Source organism: Saccoglossus kowalevskii, chromosome 3 (assembly GCF_978046115.1).
Source record: "Saccoglossus kowalevskii chromosome 3, keSacKowa6.1, whole genome shotgun sequence".
NCBI lineage: Eukaryota > Metazoa > Hemichordata > Enteropneusta > Harrimaniidae > Saccoglossus > Saccoglossus kowalevskii.
In genome coordinates, this window is record NC_140643.1 from 28,914,068 (window position 1) to 28,937,434 (window position 23,367).

The following is a 23,367-nucleotide window of genomic DNA, read 5'->3' on the forward strand; positions in this document are numbered from 1 at the left end:
ACAACGCGTGTAAAATACATTGTTTATTTACATAAAATTCGAACATGCGCTGCGCGACGACCACTGCGCTTTAATAGATAATGTCAGAGTGCAATTCTTCTACATCAGTGTAAAATACAGTTATGAAGAGTCCAATAAAGTTGACAACTTAGACTGAATCCTCCTTAAGCTTACATTTTATTAATTCCACAATGATAACAAAAATATTAGTAAAATTGTTTTGTTACGAGTACAATATGATAAGAAACGACACAATAAAGGCAGCCATATTGGCCTTTGCTGGCTAAACATTACATACGGCTTTGTCTTTTTTGTAGTTGTATCTTTATACATCTTGACCATATAGAAATGTGCGCTCTATCCATGGATATGTAAAATCGTATTGTATTTCATTTCATTTATTGGTAAATCACAGATTCATTCGCAGTAGTTCACCAGCACAGCACCTCTATTTCGGAACGTGCAATCAAAAAAAGGTCACACTTTGCCGAGAACTCACAACACCCTTTAAACAGCACCCACTACTTAACATAACATAATTGAACAAAGGCAAATGTCTAAAATTGTTACAGAAGTCAAAAAATATCTTTGTTTAAGAAAGTGAAATGTCAAAACTGATCACTGATTGTGAAATACCTGCAACATTTGAAAATAATCGCACGACTTTCAACTTTGTAATACGTGTGATTGAACGCGACCGACCAGACAAGGCCAGAAATTATGTTTTGTAAGCAGGCATAAAACATTGAGAATGGTGAAAATTCAAAAACTGATTTCTATTATTTTGATTTCTTCAAACATGCTGCTCATTCATAACATTTATTTTTAACCTTTATAATAAAATCATAACATCTGTCCAGATTTACGGCAAACCAGTCAATATTTGATGATAAGTTTTATCCACCATCGAAATGACCTCTCTGAACAATAATAAATTCGATAGTAAATTTTGAGTACCAATTTTTCACATTAGTTAATTTGATTGATCTGGTCAAAGAGTGTACAAGTCGCAAACTTCAGTAAATAAGCGATTTTCTGTTCGCTGCGAGATCTTGCATAATACGTGAAAGATGCGGGTCAAACATCTGCCAAAATCAAATGATTTGGTTTTGAACTTCAACTTTTTCAGAGAAGAATATAGCGTTAAGATACCCTTACTTGACCATCATCAAATGTATATAGCATGCGTGGAAACGCCCTAAAAATAGTTTTCTGTTTGTCGAATCCCATGCGATGTTTTGACGTCACTATGACCTTTGTGTGTCTTGTATTTTATGTTTGAATTCACGCATAACGGGAGATCTCACAGTGAACAGAAAATGGTCTATCAAGACCTGCTGAATGTGCAAACATAATCACAGAAACTATTGTTTCCAACATAAAAAGAATCTAAAGTAAATATATATGTATATGCATAATAAAATACAGTAAAATTAATATTTCATCTTTTCCAGTGGCATTCTGTTGACTTTCTCATGAAACTACTGATGTCTAGATAATACAGCATGCATCAATGTTGTAAATAAATTACTATAAATTACAACAAACCTTTATATTTATATATATGTATATATATATCTGAGATTATTCAACCCAAAATTTCCCATTCCATAAAAAAATAAACAATATATAAACTACGGCAGTGCATTTATACGTTACTGGTGATTCGTATATTAATAGCACGATTGACATTATGAATTACTGCAAGTTGTATATTGAAATCTGGCTGCCATCTTTTTGTTCATACACCAGGTGCCGTGATTTAAACAGAACCCAGTCTGCAAGGGCCAGAAATACAAGCATGCACATGGAACCAAGCCTGTAAGAACCAGAGATGTGTCTGGATTGAGGTGTTCCAGAAGTAGCCTCCCCCCTGTCAAAAATATAACTACCGGTACATCCAGGACAATAGGAAAACAGCTTAATGAAATAAAGCATGTTCTCTTGTGTCTGCTTGTTTCTTAGACACCACCACCAATTATGCTAAAATAAATATAAAACAATAATAATTAAGACATAGAAAAATGCAAAACACCATTGCAAAAGAAAAAAAAAATTCCGGTCAATGGTTTTCAAAAACAGGGCATTGAGGCAATTTTTTTTTTGTTTTTGCTAAAAATCATTTTCAACTCATCAACAGAGGGCGCTGTGCAGTGGCCCACACTTTTTTTTGGTGGTGCGCACAAAGACCAGAAATGTTTTTTAAGGCCTAAATACTAATAACAATAAGAGTTACCATAGCAGTAACAATTTACCAACAGAAGATTATAAAATTAAAACTAATGCACATATTGTGTTTAGGGGTGAGTGAAGCGTAACAATAATTATACAAAATCATTTATTCATCAATTATACATTGGAATGTATCAATATATATATATATATATATTATATATTTGCAACATTATATCAAAAGACATGATGTAATAATGTAATGAACACAAGACATAAGTGAAAGAGACACAAGTGAAAGCCAGAGTCTTCTTTTTCTATCTATGTATATGTATGCGCTCTGTACCAATTTTCGGGAAAAAAACTTTTAAAGTTAATTATAGATTTGAAAATATATACAAATATTGCACATTGATTCAGTATTTTTGTGGATCATCAAACCACATAGATTACTATAGTAACACCATATAGAGTTGATTAGTACATTTTAGTTTCCCTTTTGCTCTATTTGAAGTGCACATGAGAAAACTGCATTTATTGTATGTTGGTTCATTGAAATATGTCATTGAAATAAGTGCATGTGCTTCTAATAGGGCAAATATAGTCACATAGTTAAGTTTCTGCTCAGACAACTAAAGGAATAGATTTAACGATGCATTCTTTTTTATTTAATGCTACCACATCTGTTAACCTGATTAAGTTTAAATAAGCACATGGATGAACTATGTTTCTCGTTTGATGGAAATTTTAAAATGAGACTGTGAGGTGATTTTTTTTTTTTTGAATACTGAGCTAAAATGGGAGAAATTTGAGACAAGTGCGAGTACAAGCGCATTTTGGAATGCTTTAGAAAAAATGTTTGAGGCACATAGTTCAAACTGATGCACGCGGAAACGAGAAACAGAGATATTTTTTTTCTCAGCCTAAGAAATGAAATTTAATGTTCCATGATCCTCAGCAGAGGTTAATCAAATAATGGAACTCAAGAAAGAAAAAGCATTTCAAACACGGAATGCTTAATTAGCCAGATTAACACCTTAAACAGTAGTCTGTTTTATTATCTGTCTGAGGCTGCCACCATTCCATATGATGACCTGTTAAAGTTCACCACCACCACCACCACCAGCACAAAACAAAATTTCAGCTGCGCGAATAAGTGCACTGCAAACGGCTGGAATTGTGAAATCAGTTCTTTTCATTGGCAACAGAGCTAGGTTTGATTGTGACCGGAGAGCTTCGTTTGGGACTGGAGGGGGACTGCTCTTCCAGCTGTTCAGCATGAACTGGACTTGGCACAGAGCTGCAAAATATAGCAACAGAGGTCAATAACCAAGAAATGTTTCATGCTATTGTTACATATAATCTTAATTATGTTAATTACATGCAAACATTTTAATTTGCATCATTTCCAATGACATAATAAATTATACGAGGATTTGACAGAAGACTCCGATAGAACTGTCTGATATGTTGCATAAATTGTGAAAGTAAGGCTCTGATACACTCAGCCTAATATTGAGCGTTGATTCACATCTACAATCATTGGAAATGATATTTACATGCACAAGTTCAACAAGTTAAAAAAACTCTTAAAGTGTAGTAACAAATCCATTTTATTCACCTTGTAACATGCAGTTACTCATGTCATGCATATTGACACTTATATATTTTTATTAAAAAATATCTTTTTCATATCAGTGCATTATGACAAATATCTTGTTACATTTTTTTAAATGGATTTTTTTTAATATCAACCTCTGATTAGAAGCACATATGCTTATATAAATGAGTCTTTAAATTTTTTATTCTGTTTTCTTTTCGCATTTGTATATTCTTTATCACTAGGTTTATAAAGTAATTGTTGATGTATTTTTTATTTTCATTTTGTCTCTATATAGAGACACTGTTTCACTGTTTTACATGGTTTTGTCTTAATATAGAGACAAGATAAATTACTTTTTCTGCTACCACGCAGATGCCCTTCTGATAGAGCAAATACAGAAATTTTGATTTCACTTCAAAGGTATTCTATTTTAAAAAACTGATCTGTATCCAGGTCATAATATATGTAAATATGGGAATATATTTTCACAAATGAGTTGACTGTGAATATAAAAACATACAAAAAAACTCTGTAACAGCTTGGAATACAATGAAACGGTGCCACTCTGCTGAATGGAGTGGAGATACGAGGCGGCCATCTTTTGCTAGAGATTATATTAATCCAATTTAAGTCAACACACGGACTACAAAAACGCTGGATATAACTAGAAATTTATGTTTTTATTGAATGCGACATTAACATGCAGAGAGGGGAGGTTTGGGTTGCATATAAAAATGGATACAGAAATTAAAGGATGAAATGTTTAGGCTCAATATTTTTTTCAGAAAGCTATGAACAATTTTTATATGGAATAAAAAACATACTCAGGAAATAAAACCTTCCCTGTACAATCAAATCTGAAGAAGCAGTGTTCGTTGCCTTGAGAAGACTATCAGTGATGCCAATTACCCATGATTCTGTGTCTTTCCCTCATCATGGCCATATTACAAGAAACATAGACCCCTCAATCACTTGTGGAATTAATTGTTTACACAGGTATAGTACAAGCCATTTTGTTATTACAGCATGGCACATTTAATCTTTGAATTTTAAACATTCATTTCCAGGCAGCAGGGAAATTAGGTCATAGGTCGCAGTGATCACTGTAGAATTGTATATGGGAGACATTCATACATCAAGATATTATGATTAGTTAAAATTGTTTACAACTTTCATTTGAAATTTATACAACATTTATGTTTATTTTATATAAAAACAGTTCAAAGCTTTCTGAAATATACTGATAACCCATTTTTGATTATGTATTTTACCAATAAACCTGAAATCAATGTGTCTTGCAGGCATTATTAATGTGTGTAGCATTCTCACAGTATCTTACTACAGAAGATTTTTTAGTCTATATTTAGAAGCATGCATGGTATGTGTATGACTTATTGGCATTCATGATAACTGGTCACCAGGTTGTATTTAGTGTTTGTGTGTGTACACCAATATTGCATTTACTTACAAAAACAGAACTTGTTGTGCGACACAAGCAGCCAGTAAAAATCCCACACAGCATTTGAATATGATAGCCATAGGGAGGTCCTGGAAGATAGGATTATACAGAATCAGAATTTACCAAGCATGTTCATCCACACAACATCATATTGCAGTCACCTTAATATATCAATATTCTTTTGACGTTTTATTACCAATAGTTAAATTGCTGAATTTGAGCAATATTGAGCAATAATTTCTTGGAGGAGATTTTATCCAAAGTGGACAGTACAGTAGTATAGGTCTCATGTAACAATTGAACAATTGATAGACAAAAATGTGCAAACTTGAAACAGAGGGCTATATTGCGAATAGAAACAATGTTAAGTACCCAGCATTTTACAAAATTAAAAAAAGGTATTTCTCTAGTTTTTGAAATAAAATAGTCAAAAAATTAACATAGAATCACAAAATGAAATTGATTTAACTACACTAATATACCGGTAGTGGCAATGTTAGAAAATTTGACATCTAACTCTAATTGTGTTAGTCGGCCATTACATATGTGGGGCAGATCACAGCATAAGATCGAGAGATGTAGTAAAGATCCCAGCATTGGATTTGAACCCACAAAATTTCACAGCAAAGGTCTTAACTACTGCACTATGAAGTTCCCCAATATATACACTTTAAAATGATACAGGACAACAACAACTTTTACTTCATTTAATATGCGAAGTCAATAAAACAGTTGGTTGCATGATATCCATAGCAAAAAATGTTATCAAACTTTGGAGGATTACATTCATACGTGATTCTGCACCTTGATACAAATTCTTACTGTGGTGTGAATCACAGTATTTTTGACAGCCAAATGTTTCACAAAATGAATAATTTTCTCTAGTTATTCAAATTATAAAGGCTCATGCACACTTCTGATCATTCATTTTACAAATGGGCTTTTCCCAGAAATCAAACAGGTACTGTATACATTTATTATTTCACATTTTGCCACTGCATGCTGTTATAATCACAAATTGTTTCGTTTTTGAGAAAATGATAAAAAACAATATTCATTTAGGAGAATTGAAGAAATCAAAACAGAATTATTTTAGAGTTGCACCCAAGGTAGCAGCATGCTTTGTAAATACAATTGAAGCAATCTGGCTGACTGTTTACGAAAGCAGTCATTGTAAATATGAAATACTCCCATTTTATGAGTTATGCTGTGAAATGAGTGAAGATGCTAAAATGTACAAAGACACCAAAAACAATTAATTAATAAATTACAAAGAATTATTCAATGTGTTAGATATGATTTCTGTGAAAGGTGTCTCTCAATACACTCTGAACTATCTGATAGACATATTCCAGAGTTGTTTGCTGTATCATTACTGTGTAGCATACATACATGCATATAATGCACTGAGTTGATGTTATTTCAGTTATTAATACCATACGTAAATTTAACAAAACTTAGGTTGGTGGCTTAAAACACGCACAAAAAAACAATATGAACAGCTTGGTCAGCATTGTCATTTGGGGTAGCAGATGTCTCAATTTTTATGATACTGAATCAGGATTTAACAAAAACACTCTGGTACTTTAGATAGGATTGAATCACTGGTAACTTTAGATTGTTATGCAAAACAATGTACAATGTATTTGTTATAAAATTAATGCAAATAAAATAAAAATATCACAGATATACCAGCATTCAAAAAAAAAACCCTTTCATAGAAAATATTATTTCTTAGAAAACAAGTCATTGAAAATGACACAGTCCCCGTAAAATTTTTGAAAGTTCTCTTTGCGCTCGTCATATTAAAGTGGAGGGGTTGTCGCGAGCGTGTCCTTGAAACTTGAGTTCCAAGTGGCGTATAGAACAGATTGTTTATTTAAATTAAAACCGTGTTCCATGTAGTAGTAATATGGCCAAAAATAAATAAACAGCCGTTATTTGGCCATCTTTGATCTGATTATGAAACACACTGATATGTATGATGTATGTGCCAAATACAAATAAAAATGGTACATAAATTGTGGAAATATAGTAGTAAGGCCAAAAAGTCAGATGGCTGTCAATCGGCCATCTTTGACCAGATTTTGAAACAAATTGTCATGGACATGCATCCTAACATGTTTACAGTACACATATGTGCCAAATTTGAATGAAAACTGACAGAGCACGTCCAAGATACCGCATAAAAAAACAAAAACAAGATGCCTGCCAGTCGACCATCTTTGATCCAATTGCGAAATAAATCGTCTTGGACATGTACCCTAACATGTATAATCTATGTACCAAGTTTGAATGACAACTGACAAAGCATGTCCAAAATACCACATTTTCAAAAAACAAGATGGCTGCCAATCGGCCATTTTGAATCGAATCGCTAAACTACTGCATGTGCATATGTCCCACATAAAGTACTAGGCACATGCAAAGAATGAACGGAATCGGCCCAAGGGATTCTGAGATATGACGGACGCACAGACACACGGACGGAGACCGAATTATAAGTCCCGGTTTTCAGACTTTGTCCAAACGGGGACTAATAACATGTGGAAGAACATTCTGTAATTTAAAAATGTACAAAACAAAAAAGTATTTTTTGATAAGTGCCTTACCTGTAGAAGAATGAATATGACAATCATATTAAGCGGTATTCGGAACAGATTCATGACTGTTGAACGTGCTGTAAGAGTAATCAAAAACACTGAGCATCAAAACTCAAAATAACAAGTTAAATTTTTACAGTTTAATTTTCATTTTCACAGATTCATACAGTGGAATAGAGATAGTGTTATTCTTCGCTATGGGTTGAACAGCCATTATTACTGAGCAAAATAAGCTGTCAATATTAATCACCATTCTGAAATGAATTACTACTTACTTGCTTCAGGTACATACTGCCCTCGCATGGTGCCCATTGCAGGCCAGAATATTCCAACACATACTTCAAAAACTATAAATCCAGCAAAGATGTATTCTTTGTTCTATTGATCAGAAGTAAAGCATATTTGTTAATTAAACTGTAAATTCAGTGACTTGACTTAGTCAAATACAGTCAGCATTACCATAGTTGTGTTAAATGAGATTGAGATGTGATAAAATGATGTTGAACTCAATATTAAGACATTTCCTGCCAAGAGCCTCTCACACATAGCCAACAAATGTTGTTATGTGAATGAGAGATCAGAGAATATCACCGAGTATCTTTTTAACATTGTATAATACTTACATTAGGTAAAACAATCGGTACAACTAAGGATATAGCACCAATAAATAACACAAGCCTCATAAAGGATTCCGGTGATGAGTATTTACAAAGTATTTTAAATAATGATGATCCAATCATTATTGCAACCTATGAAAGAAAAAAAATACTTTTGGTGAAAGTCACCTTCAAAAAAAAAAAAATCTGTGTTGCGGTTGAAAAATTAAAGGATATTAAATAATAAAATAACCATATTAAACAAAATTCATGAATATTTTGTTGACTTTTTTATCATTTTACATCTATTACCACATCTCCATCAGCTACAGTGTGCCCTAACGTTGGAACATTTGCATCCTGCCTTATTAGGAAATGTAAATTCCAAATATGGAACATGGTATTTGCAGGATGGCGGACATGTTTGTAAATGAAGTTCATACAGTGAAATCAATAATTTTCACCAACTTTCTCAGTTCTGGGCTTCATACAATTAGCAATTGGAACGCAAAGATGTATAACACACATACAGTATGAATGTGTAAATTTTGAATGTGAATCATCAAGGCTTGTCAGAGAGCAGCCTTCTTTAAAACAGAATGCCAGTCAGCTATTTTGAATCCATTCTGGAGAAAAGTGCTGAATAAGTTCAATGTACATATGTACGTATCTTAACTAATAAGGAACTACCAAGGACATGTAAATGTATGATGTACTGACCATAAAATTTGCAAATATCCATCCATGAGGTATTGTAGAGCTGACTTCATCATCAGCTGCCACTTCTAATCCAGCAGGCACTTCAGGTGGATCTGGTGGGGTCAACGCAGGGGTCCATTCCAATACAAATGTATACATTGAACCTTCAAAGAGTGACTGGATTAAACCAAGACACAGGATTTTGCGATCTGTAAATAAAGATTAATTACGATTAATTCCCATTGACCCCAAAGGTCAAGATTTGTACTAATTCAAATGTTTTTGGTCTGGTAACCAAGGTATTTATCATACTACCAGTCAGCCATTTTGGATTGCACCAAGAAACAGAAGAATTCACTTGTCATATGTGTACCAGTGAATGCATGGTAAACAAAAACATGTATCAGAATATTTAGTTACTTCTGAATTGACTTAAGCAAAATAAAAAAAAATAAAATTGAAGTGAAGCAAAAACACATTTGTCATTAGTCAAATCCATAGTACCAGGTAGTCTTTGTTTTGTGTTAACAGTGATACAAATGCGCTCAAATTGATATGCAAAAAAAGCTAATTAATATGCACAAATCTTAAGTTCAATAGAACTGAGGCAATCACGGAATGCAATATAGTGCATGAAACAGATCAATGTGGAATTTGTACATACGATAAAGACATTTTCAAGCTCAGCTGTGTAACTTAGGTATTGCAAGTAAATGTCTCATGAGTTACTACTATTTAATTAAATTACAACACTATAGAGGGTTGGAATACTAGATGTAATTAAAACCCATCTCATTATAAAATGATTGTGATACAAGGAATAATGATTTGTTTCAATGTCTTCAAGTTAAAGGCAATGTATGGGTTATAACATTACATTCATAGAAGCACACAGACACATATACTGTATAAGTATAGCGAAACATGTCTAAACCAGTCCCAACAGCATTTTTTCAGTCTTTCGCTTGGAGAAAGACCTCTAAACCGAAAACCACTGTAAACCTAAACAAATTTTCAGTACATTTGGTGCTCAGTTATGACAGGTCTGTATAATATTTTAACTTACCCTGTTTAATTGAAATCAAGGCACTCTTCATAGAAGACATGACATTTCCAGTTGCGTCACCATAATTCTCAGTCCATGTAGTGACAAGAAATACACACATTATCACAAGTACAGTTAATGACAAGTCAAAAGGCGCCCTAAAAAAATGAAATCATATATTAGCATATTAGTTGTATATACCCACCCCAACCGACATAGACAACAACCACTATCCTGGCATTATGACACAGAACCTACCGAACCCCATCCAATCTGACATAACAAAAATATAAAAATGTATACCACTTTTAAATACTCCGAAAATATGGTTCCTGTTTTAGACACTAAAAAAGTAGACCCTGAAATTCTGAAAAAGAAGTTCCTGTTTGAACTCTGTAAAAGTAGTTCTTATTAGAATTTTGAAAAAAGTAGTCCCTGTTTGAACTCTGAAAAAGTAGTTCCTGTTTGAATTCTCAAAAAGTAGTTCCTGTTTGAATTCTCAAAAAGAAGTTTCTGTTTGAACTCTGTAAAAGTAGTTCTTATTAGAATTTTGAAAAAAGTAGTCCCTGTTTGAACTCTGAAAAAGTAGTTCCTGTTTGAATTCTCAAAAAGAAGTTTCTGTTTGAACTCTGTAAATGTAGTTCTTGTTAGAATTTTGAAAAAATAGTCCCTGTTTGAATTTTGAAAAAGTAGTTCCTGTTTGAATTTTGAAAAAGTAGTTCCTGTTTGAACTCTGAAAAAGTAGTTCCTGTTTGAACTCTGAAAAAGTAGTTCCTGTTCCACATTTAGAACAGGAATCATTATGCATCATATCATTGATGTACATGTCTATGTACTTAAGGAATATGGCTGATCTTAGAGCCTCAAAACTAAGATATTTTAGATCAGCTTGCGTAAATTAAAACCACCACTCGTCCAATCATTATCGTGCATTTACAGGCATGGTCCACTATTATAATATTAAATACACTAATAAAATATACCATTTAAACACGAAGACATTAAATTGACAGGCTGCTGAGTAAACTGTGACATGTTTTCTTTAAAGAGGATCATTAGTACCGTAGCTGCATCCTGGCTGTAACACCTCAACATGCTACCACGTTATGACAGTATACATTGTTGAATTACATATAAATTTAGTTTACGTTTTGTTTTATTACACATATTTTTGAATTTTAAAATACAATAATATTATTAAGTCTTAAGATGAATTTTTTTTCATTACATCAGAATAAAGCTCATTATTATACATTGGTCACCATAACGCCATAAGTTACAGCGTGCATAATTTTACGGTATTGCACAGAGTATTTTTATCCTACCATATTAGGAAACCAGAATTCCAAATATCGAACAATTTCATGTGTAAGCGTCCTCTAATAATATCAAACAAACATGGCTGAAAGAAGTTCACTATTAAATCTGTTCTAAACGTTTTGGATTTAGGCATCGCATGATGTATTTCTGAGAGGAAAAGATGTATGATAATAAAGTTATTACAAGGATACTGCAAAGTATGCACTCAGACAGTATGCGGTCTCATATTATCATATTCGTAAATGTGATATCTGTTGTGTCTTATTGTTTTAGCTGTGGCAATAATTTGTCACATTCAATTCATACCACGTGATATTTTTTTACCCCAGTGTTATTCAACCAAATGACAACAGCCTGAGATAACACCCTTTTTCGACAGCATTGCCAGTGTTGGTCACTAGCGTAATTATTATCCATATTGACAATGGAACTTGTATTCTGAGCAATATTTTCAGCAAAGAATCAACACTAAATGTGGAGTCACATGTTTACTTTGGATTGATTCCTAATGTGGACATTCAAAGTCATATCATAGCATGGGGTATCACATCATAGCATAGGTTATCGCATCATAGCATAGGGTATCGCATCATAGCATAGGATATCACATCATAGCATAGAGTCTACATCTTCTGATTCCTCCCCAGAATTTCAAATGGTTTTCCCCCAACTTACACAAATCCAAAGTTGTCAGCAAAGACTTGCGCAACGATGCCTGATCCAATAGCAACCAGTGAATTACCCAGGGTGGCATGAGAAAACACAGTACTTAACAACTCACTGTCAAATCCTCGCTGTGTGAAAAAAAAATAAGATAATTTAATGGAAAGCAGAGGTCTGGCTTTTGCTTTTCTGTGCAGAGAATTTGAGACCAATGAATGAATTCTGTCCATAAAAACAACTTGTACATGCTGCGGAATGCCCTATATATCAGGTATAAAACAGGCTGCGGAGTAGATGACAAACATCCTCTATGCATGCCATCATTTCGCCTCTAGAGAGCTAGTCGAGGAAATCACTAGTGAACAGTGATATTAAATTGAACCCATTCATTCTATTACATCAATCCCAATCCCCATGAGTCTTTGTTACTGACAATTTAAAACATGGTGAGGTGTTGTGTATATGGATGCCATAATGTTTCACGTTGATGTTTTTCATTTTTCGATCTAATAGTGTGAAAGTCATTAAAATGTGTAATCATATTGTAGCCACCACCATAATAACAACTTTATTACACAACTAAATCATCAGAGGATTTAGTAAGGTAAAAAGAATAACAAGACAAGAATAAACAAAAGTAATAAAAACAAAAAAACAATAAAACTTAAAGATAAAGAATATGTACAAATATCAAAAATAAAAACTTCACTATTTTCGCAACTTTTAATCAGGGGATTTATAGATAGTATCTTTAAGGTATAGTGAAAGGGCATTTGCAATTTTCATTACCTCAAGAAAAATATCATCTGGTAAATTAGACTTGAGATCACAATCTTCAACAAGCAGCCTATCGGCTGAGATAGCTCCGCTGTTAGCAATGCACATTTCAATTAAAGAACTGAAGACATCATTAGAAAATGAACAATATGAATAGTATCAAAGCAATCAGACTTACAGTTTTTAACAAGAAGTCGAAAATATCACTTTTTACCAAAAATTACAAAAATATTCACCAAAATAAATTAATTAGAGAATTGAAGATATCATCACAAAATGAACAAATCTGAGAGAGTTCCACATGTAGTACCTATATATGTAATATCAAAGCAATCGGACTTACAGTTTTCAACAAGAAGTCGAAAATATCACTTTTTACCAAAAATGGCAAAAATATTCACCAAAATTAGAGAACTGAAGATATCATCACAAAAAGAACAAATCTGAGAAAGGTCTACATGTAGTATCTATATATGTAATATCAAAGCAATTGAACTATTGATTTTTAACAAGAAGTCGAAAATATCACTTTTTACCAAAAATTACAAAAATATTCACCAAAATTAGAGAATTGAAGATATCATCACAAAATGAACAAATCTGAGAAAGGTCCACGTGTAGTACCTATATATGTAATATCAAAGCAATCGGACTTGCGATTTTTAACAAGAAGTCAAAAATATCACTTTTTACCAAAAATGACAAAAATATTCACCAAAATTAGAGAATTGAAGATATCATCACGAAATGAACAAATCTGAGAGAGGTCCACATGTAGTACATATATATGTAGTATCAAAGCAATTGGACTTGCGGTTTTTAACAAGAAGTCGAAAATATCACTTTTTACCAAAAATGACAAAAATATTCACCAAAATTAGAGAATTAAAGATATCATTACAAAATGAACAAATCTGAGAGAGGTCCACATGTAGTACCTATATATGTAATATCAAAGTAATTGCACTTGCGGTTTTTAAGAAGAAGTCGAAAATATAACTTTTTACCAAAAATGACAAAAATATTCACCAAAATTAGAGAATTGAAGATATCAACATGAAATGAACAAACCTAAGAAAGGTCTACCCAAGGTACATATACACAAAGTATCAAAGCATTCAGGCTTGTAGTTTTCAAGAAGAAGTCGAAAAAATAAAACATTGACACGGACGACGGACAATCACTCATATGATAAGCTCCGCTCGACAAAGTCGACAGCAGAGCTAAAAAGTCTTTTCCTTTCACTTTTAAAGGAAGGACACGCAAGGATAAAATGCTTCTCATCATCAAGAGAATTCATATTACATCTTTTACATGTTCTGTCATCTAACAAAATTTTTGATTTGTTCCTTCTTAGTTCAATCTCTAGATTGTGATCACAGAGTCTAAATTTACTTAACATTTTTCTAAGGTTGAAATTATTTATATTTTTCGGATAATTTTCAAACCCAAAATTATAATAATTATATGTATTTCTGAGGTCCACATGATGTACCAATACAAGCTGTTTCAGGGGTTTAGAGAAGATCAATTGTGCAAAATATTTGTTTTCACTATTGTCAGTTTCTGATAATTTTTTTTTCTCTGGGTAATGTTGCTATATCAGTAAACTGCTTATTTTTGGCTGCTAGGCATTTTGCCGATTTGATTTATTTTTTCCATAACAAAAGAAAATCATTGTGTTTCCATATTTTTAGGATCCAAGTTAAATTTTTACTGATACACAAATATGGGGTTATCAGTAATTTATGAATGTGTCATCTCTTGTGAAATTAAAGAAGTTCCCAGTATTTTCACTCTCTATATCTGTAATTATTTTCTTAGTCTCAAATTATTCAAATAAAAGATTTTTTCCCCTTTCGGGTTTCTAATGGTCTCAAATTCTGAAAATGATCACAGAAAAATTAAATTTACTGCTATAGATATATAGTAGAATGCACTGTAGTTTGACAGATAGACATATTGCTTTAACATATTTACTTGCACGGTAGCATACATTTAAATTCCATTTTGCAAGAAACAAAAACCAGGCATGTGTATAAAATTACAAATCCACCAGTTGCGTAGGAAGAGATTAAATTGAGACAGCTTTTAAAAATAGTACGGTGTAGACAGATGCACGTTGTGAACTTAATTCCATCCACAGCATTTAAACAGAAAATTGGATAAAAATTTAAAAATTATTTTGTTATGTTTTTTAATTAATTTTAATAACTAATATGAAGATTGCATTTTACTGACATGACAACCACTGCCCAGTGATAGCATAGTTAAATGTGATACAACTTATTAATATAAGTATAAATATTAAAGCTGATATCTGTAAAACCCTAGTACTTACCGAATTATGTTCGTACACAAGCCACGATTCGAATGCACTAAACAAGATAGAAGTAGCCGTACCGCCAAGTATCCTGCCAATCATCAGTATGTGAAAATAAGGGAAGTGTTTTGTAACGCAACTCAACCCATAAAGGATACCGTAAATTATACAGTTAGCCCGTCGCCCACTGTAAAAAGACCATATATGGAAACATGAACATGCATAATTCAGTAAAGTTTATGTTGGAATAGAATAGAATAGAATAGAATAGAATAGAATAGAATAGAATAGAATAGAATAGAATAGAATAGAATAGAGAGGGGAGGGGAGGGGAGGGAAGGGAAGGGAAGGGGAGGGGAGGGGAGGGGAGGGGAGGGGAGGGGAGGGGAGAGGAGAGGAGGGGAGGGGAGAGGAGGGGAGAGAGAGGAGAGGAGAGGAGAGGAGAGGAGAGGAGAGGAGAGGAGAGGACAATTTCAATTGTACAACAATTTCTTGATTCATTTTCCCCTTCATTCCATCCATCCATCTATATCACAATGCTAACATTTTAGTATATACTCACTATTTGTCAGCAAATGAACCGATTATGGTGCCAAACACCATACTGGCACCAAATCCTGCTACAAATAGGATCTCTATCTGGTATGTAGTCATGCCATAGCTCTGATACAAAGCATATACATGTGGACCTTGTAACCAATCACCAGCTGAAAAAATTAAACATTAGACACTTATTAATTTTAACTTTTAATCACAAAAATAATGTGTGAATCTACACAGGGTGATGTACGATTGGATTGTAAACACGCCGCTAAATTAGGGTGGATAACACGGCAAAACACATGTGGCACAATGCATATGTTAACAGAATCTTAATTTAGTTCAAGTACCAACAAACTCATTATATAATGAATATACTTTAGTTTAAATTACAAAAATTAGCTATAATGAAATGCCAGCTAAAAAGACGTGTTTTACAGTAGATGATGGCAAGCAACATGGGTGACATGCGATGAAAATCTCACAGATCACAGAAAATCACAAAACGTAAATTAATATACAAGACATGAATGTCACAGTCCCCGTCATTTAATAATAAAGTACTCATGCTGAAATAATACATGGAACATCTGCAAACAATTGAATTAATATGTACTCTATGTGGGTACAACTCATCATAAAGTGATTTCCCTTAATCTAGTATTGTACTGATAACTGAAAACTTCCATTGACCCATGTCCGAAATCTCAGAGTACACAAGTGCAACCAAACTATGTCTCATACATGTACATGTATACATGCTCAAGAAACTGCATTCATAAATCCGAGTAAACCTTGATGAACTTTTAATAACAACTTTACTTCGTTGTTACAGTAATTCATCACTGAAAACCCTAGCATTACAATCTAAGCTAATCATTTATTCTGAGCATGCTCAGTTGTTCTTTCTGTGTTGTTGGGAGAGGTAATTTGGGATGAAAATCATGAAAAAAGCCCACATAGGATTTTCAGATCTGGGAAAAAAAATTACGTGCATATTCAACAGTTTCATCGATATCTGCTGCAGAATTTCTGAGAAAATATTAAAGATGTAAAGGAAACATCATAGACGGAAACTGGAAATAAGAAACTATACTCCCTTTTTAAGTGAGTCTGTAAAAGCAATGACTATACACCAATCCAACACAAATACAATCCTGCATGGTATACTCCACATTCCAGATTCATAAACACCCATCCTACACACATACAACCCTGGTACATAATCCACAACCCAGATTCATAAACACTCATCCTACACACATACAACCCTGGTACATAACCCACAACCCAGATTCATAAACACCCATCCTACACACATACATACAACCCTGGTACATAACCCACAACCCAGATTTATAAACACCTATCCTACACACATACAATCCAGGCATAACCCAATCCTGCATGGTATACTCCACATTCCAGATTCATAAACACCCATCCTACACACATACAACCCTGGTACATAATCCACAACCCAGATTCATAAACACTCATCCTACACACATACAACCCTGGTACATAACCCACAACCCAGATTCATAAACACCCATCCTACACACATACATACAACCCTGATACATAACCTACAACCCAGTTTTATAAACACCTATCCTATACAATCCTACACATATATAACCCAGACATAACCCAAACCCAGATTTATAAACACCCATCCTACACACATACAACCCTGATACATAACCCACAACCCAGATTTATAAACACCCATTCTACACACATACAATCCAGGCATAACCCAAACCCAGATTTATAAACTGCCATCCGTGCATACATACAACCATGGTACATAACCCACAACCCAGATTTATAAACACCTATCCTACACACATACAATCCAGGCATAAGGGACGACGTCAAAAGATCGATGTCGGATAAAAAACTTATTTCCTTTAGTTTGGGAGTGGGGGGTTTTGACCTCAAAAAGTTTCCATCCTACAAAAACGATTTTATTTTTTAATGAAGTCAAAAAAATCTTTGTAGTTCTATCCAATCATGGACAGAAATAACCGAAAAGGAAAAAAACACAGAAAAATGGTTTGGTTCGAGTGTAAATATGTGCGCGTCAAATGAGGTGCATTTGTAAACTCTTTTTACACCCACCCGACAACCAACTGCTATGCAATACTACTGTCCGATTTTCAATTTGTATTTAATGGTGAATGTAGTCTGACGCCATGACCAATATTTATCAATTAAGTTTCAGTGGGGGGTAGGGGGGTTTGGAAAAAAAACTAAAGGAATCAAATCGATCTTTTGACATCGTCCCTAACCCAAACCTAGATTTATAAACACCCATCCTACACACATACAACCCTGATACATAACCCAAACCCAGATTTATAAACACTCATCCTACACACATACAATCCAGGCATAACCCAAACCCAGATTTATAAACACCCATCCTACACACATACAATCCAGGCATAAGCCATAACCCAGATTTATAATGTTCTTTATGGACTGGATACGGCTTTTGCGGCCCAAGGTTGTGCGGCGGAAGCGCTGGAGCTTGCGAGGGCGCGTAAGCCATACGACAGAGGGCAGCAAAAGTCGTATCCAGTCCATAAAGGTTTTATCATATACCTTATATAAAAAAAAGTCTTTAGTTATGTTATTTTTCGCTCGTCTGGCCCAAAAGAAAACCCATTTGATTTAATTCGGGTTTCGATATGGGCCTTTTTACTGGCGCGGTTTGATACGGGGGATTCTAGTAAACGACGCAAACGCGTCAACAACTCTCCTACAATGTCACCAAACAAACGAATATATCCACAAATTACGTTTTAATGAAACAGCAAATGAACGTAAATTTATTACAATATTTTAGCGGTAATAAATACGAACTCATTATAAAATTTCTTTCTTAAGAATGAACACTACACAGTCCAGCTAAATTGGTCATTTACTGGCGTATCTCAACTAAGAAATGCACCGATGATCTTCCGTGGAGACAGTCGTCGCAGTCAATACCGATGCCAACTGACTGAGTATCGAAGTGATGTAAACTTGACACGTTTTTGTGACCAGTTATCTGTATTTTTGGTTGTGGTGGAATGCCGGCTTACGTCAGGGTAATACTGAGTCCATCAGTCCAACTGGTCTTTCGGTATATTTCCCATCCACTGAATAATATCGTCAGCCATTATCGAAGCGCAGACTCAAATTACGCGTGTTGTTTGTAAACAGAAAGTAGTTCCAGGAAAATAGACGCGTTTTCCAAATATGGTAAACGGAGCCCGGGCGTGATATGAAAAATTATTGCACGGCTCGCGCATCGGGATTCCCATAGCGTTACGAAGCCGGGCAATACGAGGTATATGATAAACACCCATCCTGCACACATACAACCCTGGTACATAGTCCACAACCCTGTGAATTCATAAACATAGCATACACATACAACTCTGACACATTTGTCAGATTCACAGACATAGCTCACAACCCAGATTCATTCATGTTAACTGTCTTCATCTAGTGAATTATCTTATATGTTATAATGTCAAGTGAACTGTCATCATCACATGAAATAATATCATGAACATTTTATCTAGATTATTGTTGTGTTTATGCCACATTAGAACCTAGCATTTAACATATACCAATATCCATAAATACTATTGATAAATACACATCATAATAATTTGCATATCAATTATCTGGTTGCTAGGTGATGGTAACTATGCATGCATTTTATGCAATTTAACTCTGGTTGAATGATTCAGCCTGTTGCTGATGGGGTTGCCATAGCAATGCAATATTCAGAAAAATTATGAACAACATGGGAACAATATTACGGATGACTAAACTATATTCCACTGTAACTAAAAAAAAACATTAAAAAAAATCATAAATTAAAAGATAATGAAACTATGTGTATGTTAATAATGGTTTAAGGGTCACTCCTGAAAGAAGACTACATGTAGTTGAAAGTAACCATGACAAATGGAATTTTAATCCAGTAATGAATTGAAGATTATGTATGTATGGCGGTGGTTTTCAAATGCATCTTTTTAACAATTTGATGAAAATTCATCTGGTACGTTATTATGAATAAATTTGAGATTTGAACAGTTGAATGACATTGACACCACATGTTCTTTTCTTGGTATCAGTAAAACCATGCATTGTTCAAATGGCAGGATGGATGTTAATTAATCCCAAAGTGAAATCCTGACTAAATGAAAACACAATGCCAACAATTGAGTCCTGCTATAATACCTTGTTATAAATGGGCTTCTTTTATAAGTTTTAGAGTGACAATGAGCATATTAATTTATTAATCAGCTGGTACATGAACAATCACAATTGCTGTTAATACTCATCATCATCATAAATACCGTAAAATCTGTATTAGAAGCCGCATCCCTAATAGAAGTCGCACCCATTCTTTTTGAATAATTTAGAATAAAAAATTCATCATTTCTCATATGTGTACATGCTCTAATAGAAGCCGCATCCCCTCTGTTGCATTGTACCATTTTAATAGAAGCCGTGGCTTCTAATACAGATTTTACAGTACTCATCATACAAAATTTATATTTAAACTCCAATTACTTCTACAGCTGATTGCCATAAAAAACATGAAGTCATAGCTCCAGCAAGTCAAATGAATTATTCCAATCTTTTTTCACTTTCTGAATGTACATATTAAGGAAGGTTTGCCCAATAAACACAAACATTTTTGATCAAACTGACCCCCTAGCCCACCATTATTTATTTTCAACCGACTTAATATAGAGACTATTTATGAATAAAATTACTATGTTTCCGGATTTACCATTCCTACTTTTCCATGGGATGAGTACCCACATCTCAACCCATGTGATTGTGCATAATTAGTTTCCTGTGAGTTATTATGTGTCAAATTTAAGTATTCATAAAACCAAATAAATTACAGGATTTTATTTTAATACCAGCAAAATGACAAAATTATATTTACACAAAATTAATTCACAATTTTCATATAATCTTCTCTTGAAAACAACAGAAATTTGTTGAGTATGATATTCTATTGAATTGTATACTGTGGAATACTTTATTTTCGCTGGAATTAATTTTCGCTGAAAAGGCTTTTTGGGCGTTTTGTATGGAATTTATTTTCACTGATATTTATTGAGTTTAATGTGAAATATAGGAAAAAAAGTATATTCGCTGGATTTTATTTTCACGGAATCATCCCTTTAGCGAAAATGGTGAAAATAAAGTCTTCTACAGTATGTGAAAAGTGTTCTAAACAATGATAAAACACATACTTCATGTAACCAGGGACAGCTCATGTAATAAAATTATTATTTGGTACCCAGTACTTTTTTACTTAGATACCGGTACAATTAGGTTCTACTGGTTAATATTTAAGTTTGAAAACATGCATTTTTTTTGTGAAGAAACAAAACAAAATTTGTATAAGAATTTGAAAATAATAAAAACACATGACCAATTGATTAAATTGATTTTTAATTTTTTTCTTCTCGGCCTAAAAATGTTTTAGTAGACATACAGAATCCATATAATGTAAAAGTATTAATTTTCACTGGTACAGTATTTAATAAATAATAAGTCATTGTCAATAATAGGTTCATGTCCAGTTTTTAGTCAACATCAGTGACATATAATTATTTACACTTATGTGACAGACATGATACAAAGTGGATTCAGTTTATTTGTGTGATTTTTCCTTTATTTTGTCCATGACATTCATAATTCTAGCATGAAAATGACAATCGGCCATCCTGAATCAGATTCTGAAACAGATGCATGTGCAAATGTGTTACATATATGGTGTATATGTAATGTTTGAGCATGATCAGTCCATCCATGTTAGCAATATGGCTTCAAAAAACAGCATTCATTACAAATAAAATGGCCATCAGTCAGCCATTTTGAATCAAATCTGGGAAAAAAAATTATGTGCATCAATGTTTAATTGGACATACCATGTTTGAAGGAAATTTGCATGATTTTGATGAATTTTTAGCACTAAATAGCCATTCAGCCATCTTGAATTGAATTATGAAACAAATACTTGTGCATATGTATGATATTATATGTGATGTGTGAAGTTTGAATAAAATCATTCCAGGCATGTCAGGTGCGAATGGATGACAGACAGACGCACATAGGTGAAATCATAAGTTTTGGTCTTTGGACTCGTCTACACTGGGACTAAATTTAGTGAAATTAAATCCCAGTCAGTGAATAATTAATGCAGATCATGACAAGTGGTACTAACTGGTTATTAAATGCAGTCATTCTAAAAGTACTGCAGTATTCTTACAACAATGTATTGTACATTTGAGTAAAGATTAAGTGTAGAACTTGTATATTGCAGAAAAGCAACAGACTTAAATATAACTACTACATAACATACATATTTAGACTGAATATTCATGAGAGGTCATGATGTCATAAATTAAATCATGTTTTTGGTAAAGATACATGTACATGTATCAACTGTAATGTTCAACACATGGAACTACAAACCATGATTGATCATTAAAATCTCTGATTTGGTAAGTATCAACAAATTTAAAGGGGCGCCTTCCAGTTAAGCCTAATCACACAACAAATTTACTTTCTGGATTAAAATAACAATGGATAACAAAAGATAGATTAACATTGTAAACAACATAAACAATAGTTTCCCATGATTCTTTGGTGCAATCAATGGGATTGAGTGGTTCCCCTTTAACAAATGGTATGTATTGTTATAAGAAGATAAGAATCGCATGTAAACATCCAATTTACATATATCTGGGTAATCAGTTTAATCTAGATACATTTACAAATTACACGAGAACGAAAAAATGAGCATTGCTACTGCACATTCTTTTAACAGCTGTTTTATTTTTGTGATCGTATAAGTGGAAATACTCTCTCCACGTTGTTTTGTTTTAAAAAAATACCCATCCTGTAGAATAGATGCTCTTGACCATCATTCATGTATCCATGGAGCACTATTGCATAGAACGATGAGGGAATAAATTAAACAGTGTTGCATATAACTACGCACGCACAGAATACAATAAATGCTAGTACGAGTGAGCTTATATAATTTCCTATTTATATTTAGTTAACAAAAGCCTTTGAATTGACCTGCGTATTCAAACTTACAGTTTCTGTTTAGCAGGATTTGTAATTGGCGGTCACTAGGGATGTTTCAGATCGCCCGAGTCGCGCACTGCACACGATACACACGGGACACTGATGTTTATAGATAGTGATAGTTACTGTAAGGACTAACCTGAAGCGAGTAGAAATACTAAGAGATACGTTGCTTGGAATCCTCGAAATTTGGCATCTTCCGAGTAAGTTACCTTGGTCTTCGTATACACATATAAAATTATACAAACAAATGAAAGTCCGTAAAATGTCGGAATAAAAACCATCTTGATGAGTTTAAACCGACAACTAACATGTGGCACAGTGAACTGGATGAGCTGTCCGTGTTACAGCTCGTGTCTACACCAGCCGATGCATTCAAACAAGGTTTTATGTCAGTGGGGGAGGCAAAGCGAATTAAACATTTGAATATCTTCCG

The 23,367-nt window shown here is 33.5% G+C and overlaps 1 protein-coding gene across 1 annotated transcript; it reads right to left on the reverse strand.

Moving 5' to 3' along the window:
- Positions 1–158: 158 nt before the first annotated feature.
- LOC100370679 (solute carrier family 61 member 1-like) lies at positions 159–23,366 on the reverse strand. The gene is made up of 11 exons (XM_085496999.1): positions 23,071–23,366; positions 15,823–15,967; positions 15,279–15,447; positions 12,173–12,291; positions 10,199–10,335; positions 9,154–9,341; positions 8,461–8,586; positions 8,113–8,215; positions 7,847–7,914; positions 5,244–5,323; positions 159–3,472 (listed from the first exon to the last, which is right to left on the reverse strand). Exons 1-11 carry the CDS (start codon positions 23,213–23,215, stop codon positions 3,358–3,360), a joined length of 1,395 nt encoding a protein of 464 aa, XP_085353125.1. The 5' UTR covers positions 23,216–23,366; the 3' UTR covers positions 159–3,357.
- Between the last annotated feature and the right edge of the window lies 1 nt (position 23,367).